This window comes from Sus scrofa, chromosome 1, assembly GCF_054392235.1.
Source record: "Sus scrofa isolate SSC_HxYL_T2T_F1_AM1 chromosome 1, Sscrofa_HxYL_maternal_Yorkshire_Landrace_v2.0, whole genome shotgun sequence".
NCBI classification, from domain to species: domain Eukaryota; kingdom Metazoa; phylum Chordata; class Mammalia; order Artiodactyla; family Suidae; genus Sus; species Sus scrofa.
Genome location: NC_139383.1, coordinates 81075650 through 81096805, shown reverse-complemented (window position 1 = coordinate 81096805; position 21156 = coordinate 81075650). Strand labels below are relative to the sequence as shown.

The window sequence follows — 21156 nt, the reverse complement described above, 5'->3', positions numbered from 1 at the left end:
TAATGAAAGAAATCACACCATTTGGAGAGGTAAAAAAATTGTGAGATTTGAAGAGGTGAAGTAAAGGGTTCCTGACTCCAGAGTTAAAATTGATGGAGATGATGTTCAAAGCTAGGACTTTGTGGCCACCAAGGTTGTCAGACTTCTTCATGATTACAGTGCCCTAAACCGAAAATTCCTTTAAAATAGTGACCAGGCTTCTACGGCATAATCTCATCAAGCCGAGGACATCAGGGGAGATGTACTAACAAAACTTTATATCTGTAACTGTTTAAAAATAAACAGGATCATGAGTTCCCATTGTGGTGCAGCGGAAATAAATCAGACCAGTAACCATGAGGATACGGGTTCGATCCCTGGCTCGCTAGTGGGTTAAGGATCCTGCATTACTGTGAGCTGTGGTGTAGGTCACAGATGGCTCAGATCTTGCATTGCTGTGGCTTTTGTGTAGGCCGGTAGCTGCAGCTCTGATTCGACCCCTAGCCTGGGAACCTTCATATGCCGTGGGTGTGGCCCTAAAAAAACCAAAAAATAAAAATAAATAAAAATGAACAGGATCAAATTCCCTGCCAGTTAAATACATCATGTCTAAGATAAATTTCAAAATTTACAGAGTTGTTTATATTAGGTTGCCCTCCTGTAGGAATCAATCTCCATGTGTCTGGAATTGTTTAGATAAGGTTCTGAAATGAAATGAAAGAGTAAAATTATTCTGAAGGATCCTATATAAAAACTTACAGAAAAAAATAAGTAATTTCTCTCAAATTCACTGCCTTCTGAAAGCATGATTGCCATTCAGCAGTGCTAAGTGGTGTTCTCTTTTAATCTCCCTGTCAGCATTAAGCCTCTGGGCCTAGTTTCTACCAGCAAATGAGCTGTCACTCTGCAGCCTGTTCTGGAGATGCTCACCTGTTGACCACAACAGAGCCAGTGCCTCCTGTTCTTCAGTGTCTGATCCATCCTTTCCCTGTTCTGTTCTCCTACAGATGCACTCACAGCCAGATGCTACAGTCCTGATTCCCAGCCACTGGCTGACTCCCCACTGCTGCCTTCCTGAGTCCTGTCCCTAAGTCAGGTGCTCCTGATTCTCTCCCTGATCTCTCTTAGGTGTTAATTTTCCTTTGCTATATATGCACTATTTTGCTGGCTGTCACTGCACTTACTTAAGCATACCATGTGAAGCACAGAGATTATATTACACCCAGATGAATCATTTAATTCTCATATTCTCGAAACGTAATTGCACATTAACTACCGTACTTGGCACTTTTATTTGGATGTGATTCTTTCTGAGCATTGGCTAAAAAAGAAGAGTTTGCTTTCCTATGAGATTTACATTTCTTCTCCAAGGAAAGAGGTGCTGAAATTATTATTTTTTTATTTATTTTTTTGTCTTTTTGCCATTTCTTGGGCCGCTCCCATGGCATATGGAGGTTCCTAGGCTAGGGGTCAAATTGGAACTGTAGCTGCCAGCCTACGCCAGAGCCACAGCAACACAGGATCCGAGCCGCGTCTGCAACTTACACCACAGCTCACGGCAACGCCGGATCCTTAACCCACTGAGCAAGGCCAGGGATCAAACCCGCAACCTCATGGTTCCTAGTTGGATTCATTAACCAGTGTGCCACAACAGGAACTCCTGAAATTATTTACAATATAGAGAAGTTCTGCAATTTTGCATAAATCCCTTGAGAATTAAATTTCTCACAGGTCTGCTTTCTGCCTATAATTCCAAATATGGTTGACACAGAGTTCATATTTGTGCTGAAAAGGCTGATTTCAAAATTCCATTTTCTTTATTGGGAATACTGTGACGAGTAGTAGCAAAATGCTACTTTCCTCACCAATTCAGATCATCATAATGAGAGCAAACACTCCGTAAACAATATAAACCAAAACTTGTATGTAGTAATTTATAAACATTATCTCATTAAATCTTAACAACTTGTTGGTTGAGAATGATGATAGACTTGAAAAAAATTGCTTCGCTTACCCAGTGTCACTCAGCTAGGAAGTCAAAGCTAAGACTCAAACACAGGTCTTTCTATAAATATTTTTTCTTACCCCTTATGCTATAGTTGTATAATAATGATTTGATGCTTTCTATTCTAAAATTTTATTTAATAATATGTTATGGAGTTCCCGTCGTGGCGCAGTGGTTAATGAATCCGACTAGGAACCATGAGGTTGCGGGTTCGGTCCCTGCCCTTGCTCAGTGGGTTAACGATCCGGCGTTGCCGTGAGCTGTGGTGTAGGTCGCAGACGCGGCTCGGATCCCGCGTTGCTGTGGCTCTGGCGTAGGCCGGAGACTACAGCTCCGATTGGACCCCTAGCCTGGGAACCTCCATATGCCGCGGGAGTGGCCCAAGAAATAGCAAAAAGACAAAAAAAATAAAATAAAATAATAATATGTTATTAATTGGGGGGGAGTCACTGTTTAAAACCACTCCAGTCAAAGATCCAATAGGATATTGCTTTTACAATATCTCTAGAGAGAATTTATTAAAAAACAGTAAATGCTTCCATTTTTACACATGTGATATGGGTTTGCCAATAATTTGGGGAAGCAGAATATTCTTAACTTTATTTTTTCAGTTACCTGAAATAATATAAATTCCAAATGGAGTTACTGTTTTAAAATTTAATTAATTGCATATTTATTCTTTTGCCTCTGCTATATTTGAGGATAACGGCAATTGTGCCCCTCCAAAAAAAAAAAAAAAAAAAAAAGAAAGAAAGAAAGAAGAAATATAATAAAAGCATTGATTTCTAAAATATAAATCTAGAATCAAGATACTATAAAATGAAATGCTGGTCTTTTTTATAACATTATCCTTGTTTTAAAAAAGTTAGCCTGCTAATATAATATAGTGGCTTGAAAGAATACTCATGGAGATTAATCTAAAAGAAACAAATAAGAGTTTCTTTGAAAACCAATTTATGATTACCAAAAGGAACAGGTAGGGGTTGAGATTGAGGGTTTGGGATTGGCCTGTGCACACGGTGGTATTTTGAATGGCTGGTTAACAGGAACCTGCTGTATAGCACAGGGAACTCTATCCAATATTCTTTGATAATCTATATGGGAAAAAACCTGAAAAATAATAGATATGTGTATGTGTATAACTGAATGACTTTGTTGTATAGCACAAAATATCACAACATTGTAAATCAACTATATTTCAATAAAACTTTGAAAGAAAAAAAGTTTCTCAGGAGCAAAATGAGCTTTATGTTGATAACACCTTCAGATTCAAATTTCTGATTAAAGAACAGATTAAGAAAGGTGATGTTTCATTAGATACTGCATAGAAAGTGCATGATATAATATCCTGATCACAGTTTTACAAAATTACTATTCTTTTTTTTTTCCAAATATTAATGAGTAATGAAAATACCCTATCCATGGCACTTTTAATCCTTCTATATTTTGGTTTGGTTATGTCCCCTATCATTTATCACAATAGAGTGTACTACTTACTTTATTTATGTATCTTATTATTGTCTGTCTTCCCATTAGAATGAGGACAGGAATTTATGATTTATTTACTACTAGATTCCTAGTGTCTATAGAACAAAGCCTGGTCCATAGTAGGTGGTCAATAAATAATGAATTGAGCAAGTAAATTTGTAAAGCTCTCACTCTCATTGGGAATAAAAAAGTCACAAATGTGCTTTTACTATTATATATGAAGAAGAGAGAATAAAAGGGTATTGTGTGGTTGTAGATCTTGTAAAATAAGGAACACGAATATGTAGAGATTTAGAAAGAAAAACAAGGAACTTCAGTGATATAAAAGCACTTTGAGACCAACTTGTATGTAAAACCTACGCATTTAGCTGTCAAACATCATGGACAGTTCACAGGGATTTCCTGTTCCTCACACTCTTCCCCCTCAGGAGCCATGGGGGCCATATGGTATCAGCTGTTTTACGCAGCAAGTGTGATTCAACAGATTTTTCCCTGTAAGACACAGGCAGCTGAGATGTGTTTTCTTTTTAATTGAAGAAATCTAAATGTAATCTGCATTAGGTAAAATATAGTGGTTCTGCTTACAAAATTCTAAATGCCAGGAGCCGTCCATCATTGTCATCATCATCATGGTTGTCTTCTTTATAGATGTTTTTCAGAGGAAAGGAGTTTGAAACACAGTAAATGTCCCCACTCCTTAGAATGAGAAAGCAGAAGGACCATTTAGTTCTGATTTTTTCTTCCCTTGTTTTCTCTCATTTCTTATTAGATCATCGTCCAAGCCAAATCTCTTATGAGCTTTAAATGGAAATAGAGATTAAACATGTAGCTTTTGGAGGAAGAACAAGCTTCTCTTGGATTCCAGCTCTGCCACTAACTTTTGTGCTGTGGAACTATCTCTGGTTATTTTTCTGTTTTCCCCCTTCCCATCTCTCTCTGTGTTCCCTGAGCCTGAGCTCCAAAGGCTGCAGGGCCAGGCTGCCTTGCTCTTGTGCTGCCAGAGTTGGCTTGGCCAATGGGAGGCATGCAGTGGAGCCTGGAGAAGAAAAGAAGCAAAACGGTGGGTGTGTGTTTGTCCTGCTCCTGCCCAGGCTCACAGCCATTCTGACAGTGGTTACGTTTCTCTCACTCACAACTCCTTTCGTGTGGGTATCTCTTCTCAGGTTCCAGGGCTCACGGGGTTTAAATAACACCTTTCTCTCCCCTTTGCCCTTCTAGGTGTGGAAAATGGTGGCTTCCTGCTATTGTGCCTGCCCGATGTTTAACCATCTCTTATTTGTTCCCCTAGCCTTGCCCACCACTCTGTGTATAGTGCTTCCTTAGGGACTCATAGACAGATTAACTGAAACATCTCTTTCTTTATGTGTGAACTGGAAGCAATGTCTACTTTTTTTGGTTTGTCGGGATGATAAAATGATATTATATGTTTATTATCTAACACAATGGCTGGCATAAATTAAATTACCTTGGTGGTAATTTAGATGGCAGGACTAGTAATAATGGTTGTTATTATCTAGCTAGTACGACAACGATTTTTGCAGCTTTTGTGGTTATTGAATACATTTCTCAAGCACAGAACACAAATGAGCACAATAAGATTTCAACGGGAAAAAAAGAGCATCTTTTATAACTTTTTATAATAGCAGTTTCTGTGACAGAAACAACAAATACATATTTGTTCCTAAAGAGGGTAATTCTACAATCATATGCCTATGATGCCGCAATAGGACGTTTGTGAGTTCAGTGATTCCATCTGGGTTTGTTGTGGCTAACCACTACCCAAATCTTTTCTTCTGAAACTCTGTATGCATAAACCCTATATCGTAAAACTCAAGTATTATTATGTAGGCCACTGACTATTTCCACAAATTCCAGCTGATGCTAGGGTTTCCAGTGTTACCCTGGCTGTTGTTATAGCACAGGTCGCCTTCAATTCAGGATTTCAACTTTGAAGCTAGGGCAATCCACACCATGAGTGTCTATATCACAGTTATATTCTCTTCTGTGCTTCAACATTCATAACTTCACTTAGAACCTGGATGTATTTCCATCAGAATCACTATTAAAATAGTATTCTATAATTCAGGGCAGTTAGAAAACTCTTGGGTCTTTGGACTTGAGTAGTGAGATAAATTGTTGAGAAAGGCAGTTACTGACTTAACGGTTTTATTTTCAAATTAGTATATTTTACCAAACCAATAAGCTAAAATTTGAAAATATTTTTGTGACTAGAATATAATCTTTTAATGTCAAGTTCGTCAAGAGCTTGTATTAGGTGACTTAAATGGGAGTGGGATACTCATAAGAAATGATGTGTTGGAAAAGTCACAAATACAGATATGGTATTAATCTAATGGATAAATAGATTAACAAGAAAACAAACGAAATGTTTACATAGGTATGTTGGCATGTAGAAATAGAGTTGATTATCCTTTCAATTCCAGTGTCTTAATGTACAAAGATCGTGGTTCACTTCTACAGAAAAAGCTACTTGGAAAATGTAGATTCTAAAATTAGTTTGAAAATTCCTCCTTCCACTGATGAAGGAAAGGCAGAGTATAATTTAAGAAATTTGCTTTTCTATGTAAACAATCATCTATGGCCACATGAGACAAGAATTTTGCCATAATAATTACAAATTTTTCAAAGCTCTTGCCAGGAAAAGGACACAAAAACAAAACAAAAAAATTAGCTCAGTATAAAAGTCACATATTTTCAGCAGTAATATTCATCTAGTAAATTTGCATTTTATCATCATGTGGCTGATTTTTCTTTTGTTTGCTTTTGTTTTCCCCAAGGAAATATGCACAGAGCATAGTTTGGACTTGTTTATTTCCCCTTCTTTCAGAAAGGCATGTTAGGTGAATAAGATAAGATGAGAGGAGCAAGACTAAATACATGATTGTCATGTGGATAGCTTTCCATGACTTGAGGGGTAACATGTTTTTCATTTTTTCATAATGCCAAAAAGCAAGGGGATTTAAAATTAAATTAACATAATTTTGCGGTTATGTCTTAAAGTGAGTTTTTAAATATCCATCTAAAATGCAAATGTTAAGTCAAAAAATATCCGGTTGTCACTTTAGTAAATACTCTCTTTTTTTTCTCTGTTTTACCAGCCATAATTTTAACTATTCCCTATCTTTACTATTATTATTATTATTTGCTTTTTAAGGCCCACAGCAGCATGTGGAGATTCCCAGGCTAGGGGTTGAATTGGAGCTACAGCTGCCGGCCTCCACAACAGCCACAGCAACACCAGATCCGAGCCATGTCTACACCACAGCTCATGGCAATGCCAGATCCTTAACCCACTGAGCGAGGCCAGGGATCAAACTCGCAACCTCATAGTTCCTAGTCAGATTCGTTTCCACTGTGCCATGATGGGATCTCCAACTATTCCCTACCTTTAAAAAATTAAATCTGAGACTTAGTTATGGAGAAAAAGATGAAATTATGTTGGGTGCCTAATATATGGTATTATTTTTTTCTGCTTTGGTATTCTAAAATAAAGTTGTGCTGAAGGAAAAGTTCTTAAAGAAATCTGATTCCAAGTCCTCTTAAAACAGTTGTAATTATATTCACATCTATCAGAACCAATCTTATTTGGTAAGAGTTGCAGCTAAAATGTTTCCCTTGCATCACAGAAATACAAAGGATCATAAGAGATTACTATATGCAACTATATGCCAATAAAATGGAAAACCTATAAGAAATGGACAAATTCTTAGAAAAGTACACTCTTCCAAGACTAAATCAAGATGAAATAGAAAAGATGAATGGACCAATCACAAGTACTGAAATTGAAACTGTGATTAAAAAACTTCCAACAAACAAAAGTCCAGGACCAGATGGCTTCACAGGTGAATTCTATCAAACATTTAGAGAAGAGCTAACACCTCTCCTTCTGAAACTATTTCAAAAAATTGCAGAGGAAGGGATACTCCCAAACTCATTCTATGAGGCCACCATCACGCTGGTACCAAAACCAGACACGCCACCAAAAAAAGAAAACTATAGGCCAATTTCACTGATGAACATCAATGCAAAAATCCTCAACAAAATACTAGCAAACCGCATCCAACAATACATTAAAAGGATTGTACATCATGATCAAGTGGGATTTATCCTAAGGATGCAAGGGTTCTTCAATATCCACAAATCCATCAGTGTGATACAGCACATTAACAAACTGAAGAATAAAAACCATATGACCCTCTCAATAGACGCAGAAAAAGCCTTTGACAAAATCCAACACCCATTTCTGATAAACACCCTTCAGAAAGTGGTCATAACGGGAACCTACCTCAACATGATAAAGGCCATATATGACAAACCCACAGCGAACATCCTTCTCAATAGTGAAAAGCTGAAAGAATTCCCGCTGAGATCAGGAACAAGACAAGGATGTCCGCTCTCGCCACTACTCTTCAACATAGTTCTGGAAGTCCTAGCCACAGCAATCAGAGAAGTAAAAGAAATAAAAGGAATCCAAATTGGAAAGGAAGAAGTAAAACTATCGCTATTTGCAGATGACATGATACTATACCTAGAGAATTCTAAAGACTCTACCAGAAAACTGTTAAAACTCACCCATGAATTTGGCAAAGTCGCAGGATACAAAATCAATACACAGAAATCGACAGCGTTTCTATATACTAACAATGAAAGAGCAGAAAAGGAAATCAGGGAAGCAATCCCGTTTGCCATCTCATCCAAAAGAATAAAATACCTAGGAGTAAACCTACCTAAAGAAACAAAAGACCTATACTCTGAAAACTACAAGCCACTGATGAAAGAAATCAAAGATGACACATATAGATGGAAAGATATACCATGCTCGTGGATTGGAAGAGTTAGTATTATCAAAATGACTATACTACCTAAAGCAATCTACAGATTCAATGCAATCCCCATCAAATTACCAAGGACATTTTTCACAGAACTCGAACAAAACATTTTAAAGTTTGTTTACAAGCACAGAAGACCCAGAATAGCCAAAGACACCCTGAAAAAGAAAAATGGAGCTGGAAGAATCAGGGTCCCTGACTTCACACTATACTACAAAGCAACAATCATCAAAACCGTATGGTACTGGCACAAAGACAGAACTATAGATCAGTGGAACAGGATAGAAAGCCCAGAATTAAACCCACACACCTACAGCCAGCTCATCTACGACAGAGGCAAGGATATACAATGGAGAAAGGACAACTTGTTCAAGAAGTGGTGCTGGGAAAACTGGACAGCCACATGGAAAAGAATGAAATTAGAATGCTCCCTAACACCATACACAAAAATAAACTCCAAATGGATTAAAGACCTAGATATAAGACCAGACACTATCAAACCCCTAGAGGAAAACATAGGCCAAACACTCTCTGACATAAACGACAGCAACATCTTCTCAGATCCACCTATCAGAGTATTGACAATAAAAAGAAAAATAAACAAGTGGGACCTACTCAAACTTCAAAGTTTCTGCACTGCAAAGGAAACCCTAAACAAAACGAAAAGACAAACCACAGAATGGGAGAAAGTCTTTGCAAGTGAATCAACTGAAAAGAGATTAATCTCCAAAATTTATAAACAACTTCTGCAGCTCCATACCAAAAAAAACAAACAACCCCATCCAAAAATGGGCAGAAGATCTAAACAATTCTCCAAAGAAGACATACAGATGGCCGAGAAACACATGAAAAGATGTTCAGCGTCACTCATTATTAGAGAGATGCAAATCAAAACCACTCTGAGGTACCACCTTACACCAGCCAGAATGGCCATCATCCAAAAGTCTACAAACAATAAGTGCTGGAGAGGGTGTGGAGAAATAGGAACCCTAGTACACTGTTGATGGGATTGTAAATTGGTGCAACCACTGTGGAAAGCAGTATGGAGATGCCTCAGAAAACTAAACATAGAACTACCATTTGATCCAGCAATCCCACTCCTGGGCATCTATCCAGAGAAAACCATGACTCGCAAAGACACATGTACTCCAATGTTCATTGCAGCACTATTTACAATAGCCAAGACATGGAAACAACCTCAATGTCCATGGACAGAGGAGTGGATCCAGAAGATGTGGTCCATATACACAATGGAATATTACTCAGCCATCAAAAAGAATGAAATACCAGCATTTTTTGCAACATGGATGGACCTAGAAACTATCATGCTAAGTGAAGTCAGCCATACAATGAGAACCAACATCAAATGCTTTCACTGACATGTGGAATCTGAAAAAAGGACACAATGAACTTCTTTGCAGAACAGATGCTGACTCACAGACATTGAAAAACTTATGGTCTCCGGAGGAGACAGTTTGGGGGGTGGGGGGGATATGCCTGGGCTATGGGATGGAAATCCTGTGAAATCGGATTGTTATGATCATTATACAACTACAGATGTGATAAATTCATTTGAGTAATAAAAAAAATGGGAAAAAAAAGTTTCCCTTACTTTCACTTTCAATTTACTTGCTTCATCTATAAAAGAAGAACAGTGGAAATATTCTGTTTCCAAAAAGAAAAAAAAAATAAAGTTCAACTAGCACTTGTTAAATGGTTGAAAAATGTTCAAAATCTATATATGTGTACATTTGCTCTTTCACAGAGGTAAAGCAGAATTAGGAAGACTCTAAGCATGCTAATTTCTTTTGAAGGGTGGTACAAATCAATTTGTCAATACAATATATTTTAAATGTTTTTCAGTGCATTTACTTCTATGGAAAATGGGTTAAGTAGTGTCAAATATGTATTCACTAGTCCTTTATTTTGTCAGGATACAAAATTTGAAAGACCTTTTCTTGGTTCTGTAGAGTTTGCTAGAGCAGTTGACACAGAAAGAAGAAAATGTAACCCTAAAGAACAATGTTACAAAGCTATGTCAGTTATCTGCTTCCACAGTTTCTTCAAATAAAATCTAGAAGTTTTATAGTACCTTATTTAGTAAACTGTAAATCAGAACAAGAATTTTCTAGTCTTACAGTCACAAATTGACAGGCCAATTTCTTCATTAATTTAAACTTGCAATTGCCAAGCATGTTCATGAAAAGCCTCTGAATAAACTTTTTTTTCAACAAACAAATATCATCAAAAAGCAATATTTTTAAACATCTATTAGGTTGGAATATGGTATTTGTTCAATATGGAAAAAATTGGGGGCCTACAGTTTTGAAGATTAGCAAAATCTCTCTTCTTACAAACGTTGCAATTGAAAACTTCCAACAGGTAAAAATTTTTTAATTTTATTTTTCTAATCTATTTCAATGCTGTTTGCTTCCTGGATGAAGCAAGGTAATTGAGGACAGGATCTGATAGGAGATTTTGATTAAGTATGCTTATACAGCTTTTGAAATTTAAATTATGTGAATATAGTATTGATTCGAAAAGTCAAATTAAAATTTTAGAAAAATGATGGGGAGTTCCCGTCATGGCACAGTTCGTCATGGCATGAATCTGACTAGGAACCATGAGGTTACGGGTTCGATCCCTGGCCTTGGTCAGTGGGTTAAGGATCCAGCGTTGCTGTGAGCTGTGGTGTAGGTTGCAGATGCAGCTTGGATCCCACATTTCTGTGGCTCTGGCATAGGCCGGTGGCTACAGCTCTAATTAAACCCCTAGCCTGGGAACCTCCATATGCCTCAGGAGCAGCCCTAGAAAAGGCAAAAAAAGACAAAAAAAAAAAAAAAATTGGAAAAATGAAAACATTTTCTCTACTTTGGTTGTTATTTGCTGTCATAGTTTTTCCTTTATTTTGTGAAGAAGCTGCTAGACTATCACTTCAAATTAATAGACAGGGAAATAACTGAATGCTAACTGGAACATTCTAGGTGCCTTTCTCTGCAGGTGGACATAGAGAACTGCATGATAGCTTAGTGCCATGTCAGTCAGATAAGAAGTGACTGTTTTTCCTTCTCCCTTTGAAGGACAAAGGCTCACAAAAATTGAAAATCCAGTCAATGCTTTTAGAAAGAAATAAACTATCTTTAAGTTCAATGATAGTAAACTCTGAGTCCCTTTATTGCTAATCATAGACTGATTTATTTATTTACATTAATCAAGCCCATTAACTACACTCCTGCTGTATGTTTTGGGTCCACTACTGTATGAACTCAGAACACATTGTTGGCATGTTAGAAGACCCTTCCCTTACTGCAAGGTGATGCCAAATCAAGGCTGAACCGGCAAACCTCAGCAAGGTGTCTGAATTTGAGTTTAACCTCAGAGGATGATAGAATGATAGGTGCAAAAATACTTTTTCTAAAAAACATGAAATATCTTATGTATTTTTAAATTTCTCTGGTCTTTTTTCAGAGTCAGATATTGGGCAGAAATTTTCTCAAAAGTCATTGATGTAGACTGTATTTTCAAGGAAAATAGCTGGCAAAATTTGTGGCCAATGATGACATTTGAGTTAAGTGAAGATTTGGATTTTGGAAATTGTACCCTCTGTTGTGATCTTGGTGACTTCTTAATCCTTAAATCATTTCCTGATAAGTATCAGTATGATATTAATTAACAAGTGTAAGATGTATAATGATATGTGCCAAAACTCACAAGATTGATATAAATTGGTGAACCAATATTTTTTCAAATGACCAGTAGATAATGTTACACTATCATGAATGGATAAAAGATCCTTTCAGAACACAAGCTAGATCACTGGATGAAAGAGTAAAATGCTTATTGACAGGGTTTCGTTTCCACATCACTTCTCAAATTTTGGTAGGGTATCAAAAAAGAATATCCACAGTTATCTGAAAAACCTATTAAAATTCCCATCCCTGGAGTTTCCGTCGTGGCGCAGTGGTTAACGAATCCGACTAGGAACCATGAGGTTGTGGGTTCGATCCCTGCCCTTGCTCAGTGGGTTAACGTGAGCTGCGGTGTAGGTTGCAGACGCGGCTTGGATCCCGCGTTGCTGTGGCTTTGGGGTAGGCCGGCGGCTACAGCTCCGATTAGACCCCTAGCCTGGGAACCTCCATATGACGTGGGAGCGGCCCAAGAAATAGCAAAAAGACAAAAAAAAAAAAAAAAAGAAAGAAAAATTCCCATCCCTTTTCCAACTGCATATGTGTGTGAGGCCTGATGACCTTTGCTACACAGCAACACAAAATCTCAATAACAGCAACACAATGGAGTGACTGCAAAAGCAGATATGAGACTCAGGTTCTCCTCTATTAATCCAGATAATAAAGAACATTTGAAAAAATGTAAATATCTATTTTCTCATTACTGTTTTAGAAAATATTTTTCATAAATGTTATTTATGTTAACACGTAATAGGCCTTTTATTTTAAATTTTAAGTGAATTAATGAAATAATATTTTACTTTTTTTGTTTTTCTCTCTAATGTGCTAAATATCTATCTAATCTAATCTAATCTAATCTAATTTAATCTAATCTCCTACATAGCCAAAGCTCTCTGGAGTCCTCAGTACACTTTAAGTATCTAAAGAGGTGCTGAGAACAAAAAGTTTGAGAACTACTCTTACAAAATCCTCAACTAAATACAGTGACAAGATTAATCACACAATTTATTTAACAATATCGATCAAATTGAGATTATCCTAACAACAAATCTATCACTGAACATTGACTGATAATGAGCAGAACACACCTAAAGATCATTTGGCTAAAATTAACTGAAAGATATATTGCTAATCTCTTTGAAAATTTAAATAGATGGGGATAGGGGATAGCAGCTCTAATATGAATCCAAGTTAATTAAAAATAACTACCTTTCCAGATATACTGAATGGTTTAACACCTTTGGTGGTGTTATTTACAGTGTTATATTTCTAAGCTTTGTTGTTGTTTTTTTCTTGAGTGTTAGATGAAAATGAAATAGCTAATTTGCATGTTTGCATATATTTGCATATCATGCTATAAAACTTTACTCTTCAGTATGTAAACTAAAAGAATAAAAAGGAATGAATTAACGCAATTTACAGTGATTATATTCATGGCCAATATTTTGCATAAAATATCTAAATTTTTTTATAATTAACTGATGTAATACAATTTGAAATTGAGAATGTTAAACATGGATACAGTCTATCATATAAAACATATATAAATATGACATAGATGATGTTGCCCAGGAAGAAGAGAAGGGTAGCAGGTCAAAAAAAGAATGTAGAGAGACAAGAAGACATTTTTCATCTGCTCAAGCTCTGTTGTTATACAATGTATACAATGTGTATTGTAAACATTGATGATTCTAGATATATGTGTGTATTTTCTACAACATACATTAATATTCTATGTATTCTATACTAGCATTTTTAGTTCACTTAACAAACACTTCAAGAGTTCTCAGGGTGACCTTGATGTCTTTGGGAGTTTGCCATCTCTGAGAAACAGTTTAGGTCTCACAATTACTTTAAAACTAGAGTATATTTTGCTCTTATTATTTTATTAAAAATAATGGGAAACTTGAAAAATGGCTTTTCTTAGTGGAAATAAAATTGAGACAAAAGTTCAAATCATTCTTCATGCCAAAATCAATGAATAGCCTCAATAAATTTTTTAGTAGATTTAAGCTTAATGCAAGTGAGAAGGAAAGTGGACTGTTCTCAACATTCTATAATATATAAACAGCACATAATATATGTATAATTTACAAAAGTATTATATAATATTGTGTTTAGTAGATGATGTGATAGTATGGATTAATAATCAGCTGGGGAATTCACAGAAGTACTTATAATGACACAGCTTGACAATAGATTAATTTTAAGGAGAATATATTCTTGAAATATCTTTGTGGGGGCAAAGTTTGTAAGAATATTTTAAACATATCTTACCTCCTTCCCCAGTCCATTCTTGAGATATCAGCCAATGAGCCTTTAAACTGCAAAAAGGGAACAAAGTGGACTCTTCAAATACTGCAGTTGCACTCAGGATAAAATTAAATCTCTTTATTCCAGTATATGAGGCAAATAATTTGTTTCTTTCCAAACACTCTGGCCTCACCCAGCATCCTTCTCCCCTCCTACAATACACTTCACCAGTGGGACTTCCCCAGTTCTTTGCATGGCCCATGCTTTCTCCTATCTCAAAGCATGTATCTAAGCCCAGTGCTTCTGTTGGGACCTCTCTCCTTATCTCTTTAATTTTTACTGATTGATAATTATTTCCAGTTGCCCTTCTCCCCACCAGTGCAGGCCCTGCAACATAAATTATTTTCTTTACCTGATGCTTTCTGTAATACCCGTGATTTTCTTTCATAGTTATCATCACACTAAGTTTATACAGTATTGTGAAAGTTTGGTTTGCGGTCTTTTCCCACTTTGAAGAATGTTTAAATTTTATGGTTGCATCCTCAGGATATAGAATCTTTCACATAGATAACACTCAGTAATTTGTTGAATGAATAAAAAAATAAAAGTCAATATTCCAACCTATGCTTAATTTCTTGCTCCATAACCTAAAAGAGGCCCAACTCAGTTCCCTGCAGGGACCATCATTTTTTTTTTCACATCATGTTTGTTCCAATTATATTTATTGAAATATAATCTTCTGCCTTTGAATTTAATAATGAAATTGTTGCCATGCATTTTGTGTGCCTGCCCTTTTTTTTTTAAAAAAAGCTTTATTTAGATATAAGTATCATACCATAATATGTAACCATTTAAAGTGTATCATACCAGGTTTTTAGTACACTTGCAGATTTCTACAACCATCACCCTAATCTAATTTAAGGACATTTTTGCCACTCCACAAGGAAATGCAGCATTTGTTAGCAGCCTCTGTGCATGCTCCCTCCAGTCATAGGCAAACCACCAATCTACTTTCTCCCTCACTGTATTTATTTTAGAAATTTCATATAAATGGTATAACATAATACATGGTCTTTTGAGACTGGCTTCGTTTTTTTTTTTTTTTAATTCATTTTTCTCGTCATTGACATTTATTCATCTCTACAAAGATATCCATCTGTGATTGACTGGGAATTTCAAAAGAGGGTTCTTATCCACAGGCAGCAGGAGAAGCACTATTTTAATCAACATGCGTACATTCTGCATACAATTGCTAGGCAAATGGCCATTTAGATTATTACAAGTTTTAAATATGTTCATATATGTGATTAAAATCAACCTTAACACTTTTGTATATATGACTTTCAAAAAAGTCTTCAGAAACCCATGAGAGGTCAGAGCAGACGACATATCCTAAGTGGGCGCAGTCTGAGTGGAAGAGGGGCAATACACGCTCCTTCTCTATCTTCTCCTCCACGAAAGCTCTAATCACTTAAAAGTTTATCCCAAATGGTGTCAGTCACCCTATAAGCAACATGCACTATAGTAATCCAGCTGTGTGTGGGATTTTTTTTTTAAGATTTCTTCTATTTGTGGTAAAGTTTACTTTTCTTAAATATGTATATGTATTTGCACTTGTACACAATTTTTAAAACTTTATTTCTCAAAATATTTGAAGGCTAAATCTTTATGCAGCAGGGATTAAACACAAAGTTTATGATAGTGACTTCATAAAAGGTATGTTTGAGTGAAGCATGCATAGTGATGGCATTCTCCAGAAAATTCAAGAAAAATGTGGTAGCAGAGTAGAAAATTTTTCATTGGCCATAGATTTGTCCTTATTCAAAAAGAAATTATTTACCTATGCTCATTAAACAACAAATTTCTTTCTTTTTATTGAGTTGTTTTAAATTGTACTGATTAACATTCTTGAAAAAATATTGATTAAAACGGTCTTTATTAGTTTCTGTCATTCATTCTTCATTTCTATATTCCACCTCTCTTATTAGAGACATTACCAAATGTAAGCCCAGTTTGGGGAAGTACAATGTTTACATGTTAAACCTGGAGTTCCTGTCATGGGTCAGTGGAAATGAATCTGACTTGTATCTAGGAGGATGCAGGTTCAATCCTTGGCCTTGCTCAGTGGTTTAATAAGGACCTTGCATTGCTGTGAGCTGTGGTGTAGGTTGCAGACTCGGCTTGGATCTGGTATTGCTGTGGCTGTGGTATAGGCCAACAGCTACAGCTCCTATTCGACCCCTAGCCTGGGAATTTCCATAAGCCAAGGGTGCGGCCCTAAAAAAACAAAAAACCCACACGTTAAACCTGAGACCTGCTATCAATGTCTACTTTTGACACAAACCGTAGTATTGATTACATGACTCCAAAAAATTGGTTTCGGGAGCTGTAAGTGACCATCTATTTACAAAACACAACTTTAAAAAAGTAAATATTTTATTTACAAAATGGTTTTACAAATACGAACTCAAAATGAATTCATGACTTAAATGTAAAATCTGAAACATAAAGCTCCTAGAAGTAAACATACCCTCTTTGATATCAGTCTTGGTAATGATTTTTTGGATTTGAGACTAAAATCAAAGGTAACAAAAGCAAAAATAAGTGAGACTACATCGAAATAAAAACTTTCTGCACAGTGAAGAAAACCAGAAATACCTATTTTGGTGGGGGAGGAGTTGGGGAGTGAGCTGCCCTTTGCTTGCAGTATCATCTTCCATTCTTTCTTTCTTTCTTTTTTTTTTTTTTTTGTCTTTTTGCCATTTCTTGGGCCGCTCCCATGGCATATGGGGGTTCCCAGGCTAGGGGTCCAATCGGAGCTGTAGCCACCGGCCTACGCCAGAGCCACAGCAACACAGGATCCGAGCCGCATCTGCAACCCACACCACAGCTCACCGTAACGCCCAGATCGTTAACCCACTGAGCAAGGGCAGGGATCGAACCCGCAACCTCATGGTTCCTAGTCGGATTCGTTAACAACTGCGCCACCATGGGAACTCCCATTCTTTCATTTTAAGCCTAAGTTTGTCATTAGAGCTGAGATGTGTCTCCTGGAGACAGCACATGGTTTGGTCTTGTTTTTTGTTTTAATGATTTTTATTTTTTCTGTTACAGTTGATTTACAGTGTTCTGTGGTCTTGTTTTTTTTAATACATCCAGCAAGTCTGTGGTTTTTGATGGGTAAATTCAATCCATTTATATTTAAGGTGATTATTGATAAGTGAGGACTTAGTATAGCCATTTTATCTTTTGTTTTGTGGTTCCTTTTTATCTCCATTATTTCTTATTTTTTGTGTGATTGTCATTTTTATTTGGTGGTTTTCTATGTTTTTCTCGGCTTCCTCTTTTTTTAATGTTTTGTGTCTCTGCTCTAAAAGTGTGTTTTGTGGTTAGCATGAGAATTGTGTATAATGTGTCATGGATAAAATAGATAAAATAGATCTTTTTTTGGCTAACAGCATCTTATCTTCATTTATATGAGCTCTGTCCTTTTCCTCTTCCCCTTTTATGTCTTTGTTGTCTCAAATTATCCCTTTTTATGTGTGAGTTCATCACCAAATTGAAGTAGCTATACTTATTTTTACTGCTTTTTTCCCTTTAAGTTTTATGCTATAATTAAGTGCTTAACAACCTATTCTGATACGGAGTTGCAATTTTCTGATTCTGCCTGTGTATTTATTACCTTAATCAGAGTTTTTTTGTACTTTTACCTTTTTTTATCAGGTATAAGAACTCCTTTCACCAGTTCTTGTAAGGCAATTCTAGTGATAATGAACTTCCTCAGCTTGTTAGCCTGGAAAAGACTTTTTTCCTTCTCCTTCATGTCTGCGAGATAACTTTTCTGATAGAGTATTTTTGGCTGACAGTATTTTTTCTTTCAATATTTCGAGCATTATTCTACTCTGTCCTGGCCTGTAGAGTGTATGCTGAGGTATCTTCTGATAGCCTGATGGGGGTTCTTTTGTAAGTTACTCTCTTTTTTTTCCCTAGCTGCCTTTAAAATTCTTTGTCATGAATTTTTGACTATTTAAAGCTAAAGCATCTTGGAGAGGATCTTTTTGCATCAGGGTTATTAGATGTTCTCTTATCTTCATGGTCTCGTGTGTCCAGTTTCTTCCCCAGGTTTGGGAAGTCCTCAGCTATTGTTTCTTCATAATTCTGTTCCTTTCAGTTTCTCTCCTCCTTCTGTGATACCCATGATGTTGCTGTTCCTAATGGAGTCAGATAGCTCTTGTAGAATTTCATTTCTTAGAGCTTAGTTTTCTCTTCTTTTCTACCCATATCATTTCTAGATTTCTATCTTCAAGCTCACTAATTCTCTCTTCCATATAGTCTGCTATTTCTACTGCTTTCTTTATCTCATTTATTGAGTTTTTCAGCTCCAGAATTCTACTTGGTTCTTCTTTAGAATTTATATTGCTTTGGTAAAATGCACCTTTTGTTTATGAATTTTATTCCTCAGCTCACTGAACTGCCTTCTGGAGTTTTCTTGTAGCTTTTTGACTTTCTTCAGGACAGCTATCTTTAATTTCCTATCAGTTAGATCACAATATTCTGTGACTTTAAGTTTGGTTTCTGGAAGATTGTCATTTTCTTTTTGTGGTACCGAGGCAGACTGTATCCTGCCTGGAACCCTTTACTGTAGTGCTTGCAGCTGGATAAATGTCTCCTTGAGCAACACAATAGAAATTAGAAGGGACTAAAAATAGCTGTGTGCATGGCCAACAAAATATAAAAGACTAAAAGACCACCTGCCACTTCACCTGCCACTTCTGAAGAGCTGAGAGCCAAATCAGGGTACTATGCATGCTCCCTGCACACAATGCCACCAAAGGGGTGGGCAAACCACCTAAGCTAAGCCATCCCTCTGGGCTGACCCCTGACTCACCCCTATGCTCACTATATATAAGGAACTAGCTTGCCCCTTTTCAGGGAGCAAGAAAGCTAGAAAACCTGTTGCTTGTTTTCACTCCCTACTGCTGCAGTGGGAGGCCCCAATAAATTGCCCAATTTCTTGTCTGGCCACTTATCAATTTCTATTGATTAAGGAAGGCCAAAAACCCAGATCAGTAATAGTACTATGTTATCATGTTTTTTTCAAGGTACCTGATGAGTTGTTCCTTTGTTGGTGCATTTGATGTAGGGAACATCTTATTTAGATGAAGCTTTTTAAAAAACCTTTGATTCTAACAATTCAACAGGTTGGCAATTAGAAGCCTTTCTTTTGCTTTTCAGTAGGTGGCGCTATAGCACAAATTTTTGGTTTCACTTACCTGCACTGCCTGTGGCTAAATTTGAGAATCTGCTCTTTCCACTCTCCACTGCCCCTGCCTTGTCCCCAGTTCTCTCTCACTGCCTTTGCTTGTGCCTCTGGGGTTGCTGGTGGCTTGCTGCTGCCAGCGCTGTGGTGGCTGGCATTACCACTAGGAGCACTGGGATGGTAAGTACCTATGTCCAGGGTCATGGGCACAGTTGCCTTGCCAGGGGCTGTCAGCTTTGAGAAGCCAACACAGCAGGCGGGGGTGGGGGGCAGAGTCACCGTGCCACTGCAGTTAGAGGAACAAGGTTGTGGCCCCACCAGTGCTTCTGCCCAGCTCCCCAGCGCACCTCTGTGTCTAGGAGGTCAGAGAAGTGTACAGCTACTGGGTTCTCTTGGGGCTTGTAGGCTCTGCTGCTGGGGTCAAGGAGGTGGTGCTGGGATCACAGGCACTGCCTCCTTTGTTTCATATTGTCTGTGTGTAGCAGACTATCCACCTTCTGTACAGATGCGCAGATCTCTCTGGTGTCCTGGTGTGTTGGGCAGAGAAATCTTTGTTGCGTGTAGAAATTAACTCGATTTGTAAATACTTTTTTAAAGCCCTTTCTCCAGCTTAAAAATATTTAAAGACACTTTGTCATCCTTAAAATTTATTTTGTGTTTAGCTCTTTCACTAAAAAATAGCCATCTCTGAAAAGATACAAAAATTTTAAATGATCAACATTAAGATTTTTGCTTTTAGAAAATATCACTTGTGTAAAATATTATATATCTACATTGTAAAAGATTTAATACATTTTTTCTTTTGTGTTAAGAACTTTTGCCAGTTGAAACAGTGCCCATTAGCCAAAAGAGTATTGATCTTTTCAACAAAAAAAGTAGACACAAGGCAAAATCGTTTCTCCTCAACCCGAGTAAACATTCTAAGCAAAAAAACCCAGAACCATATAAACAAAAATCATAGATAAGTAGACCTAAATCTATAAACTTAAGAAAGTTGCCAAGATAACTTTAGTGTTTTTGTTTGTTTATTTGTTTGTTTGTTTGTTTTTTAGGGCTGCAGCCACGGCATACAGAGGTTCCCAGTCTAGAGGTCGAAGAATTAGAGCTCTAGCTGTCGACCTGTGCCACAGCACAGCAACGCAATATCCAAGCCACGTGTGCCACACCACAGCTAATGGCAAATCTGGACCCTTAACCCACTGGGCAAAGTCAGGGATAGAACCTGCGTACTCACGGAGGCTGGTCGGGTTCGCTGACTGCTGAGCTACAATGGGAACTCCTCTCTAGTGTTTTTCTTTTCTTATGCTGGAAAAAAAAAAAAAAATGCTACAAGCCAGGCTCCGTCTTCAAAAAAATTTTTTTATATCTGTCTTTACTGAAATCACATTGAAGTGCATTAGCAGCTCTAGTCCCATATTTTATTAATTTACAAGACTATAATTCCAACTTTGATTTGCTAAAAAGCATAGCATCAGCATAATGCCTTCTCATTTACGTATTCAATTAAACCACCTGGCTTTACAACAGCAAAACATTTCCATACAATTCAGAAGACCCATCAAGGAGGGACTAGATTTATGAAATCAGATGTTAGAGTCCCTTTGTTTCTACCAACTTCATTTCAATGTAGGATTT

The 21156-nt window shown here is 36.9% G+C and overlaps 1 protein-coding gene across 12 annotated transcripts in view; it reads right to left on the bottom strand.

Annotated features, from left to right (window-relative positions):
• The window catches only part of LOC146406165 (uncharacterized), an 888277-nt gene that overhangs the window by 209436 nt on the left and 657685 nt on the right, over positions 1 to 21156 (bottom strand). For 11 of the 12 annotated variants that reach the window (XM_084963663.1, XM_084963630.1, XM_084963627.1 and 8 more), the window contains one exon: positions 14286 to 14332. In XM_084963663.1, coding sequence (XP_084819789.1) covers positions 14286 to 14332 — 47 coding nt within the window. Of the gene's footprint in view, positions 1 to 14285; positions 14333 to 20755; positions 20827 to 21156 lie in introns of all 12 variants that reach the window. The other variant, XM_084963621.1, reaches the window with a different exon arrangement.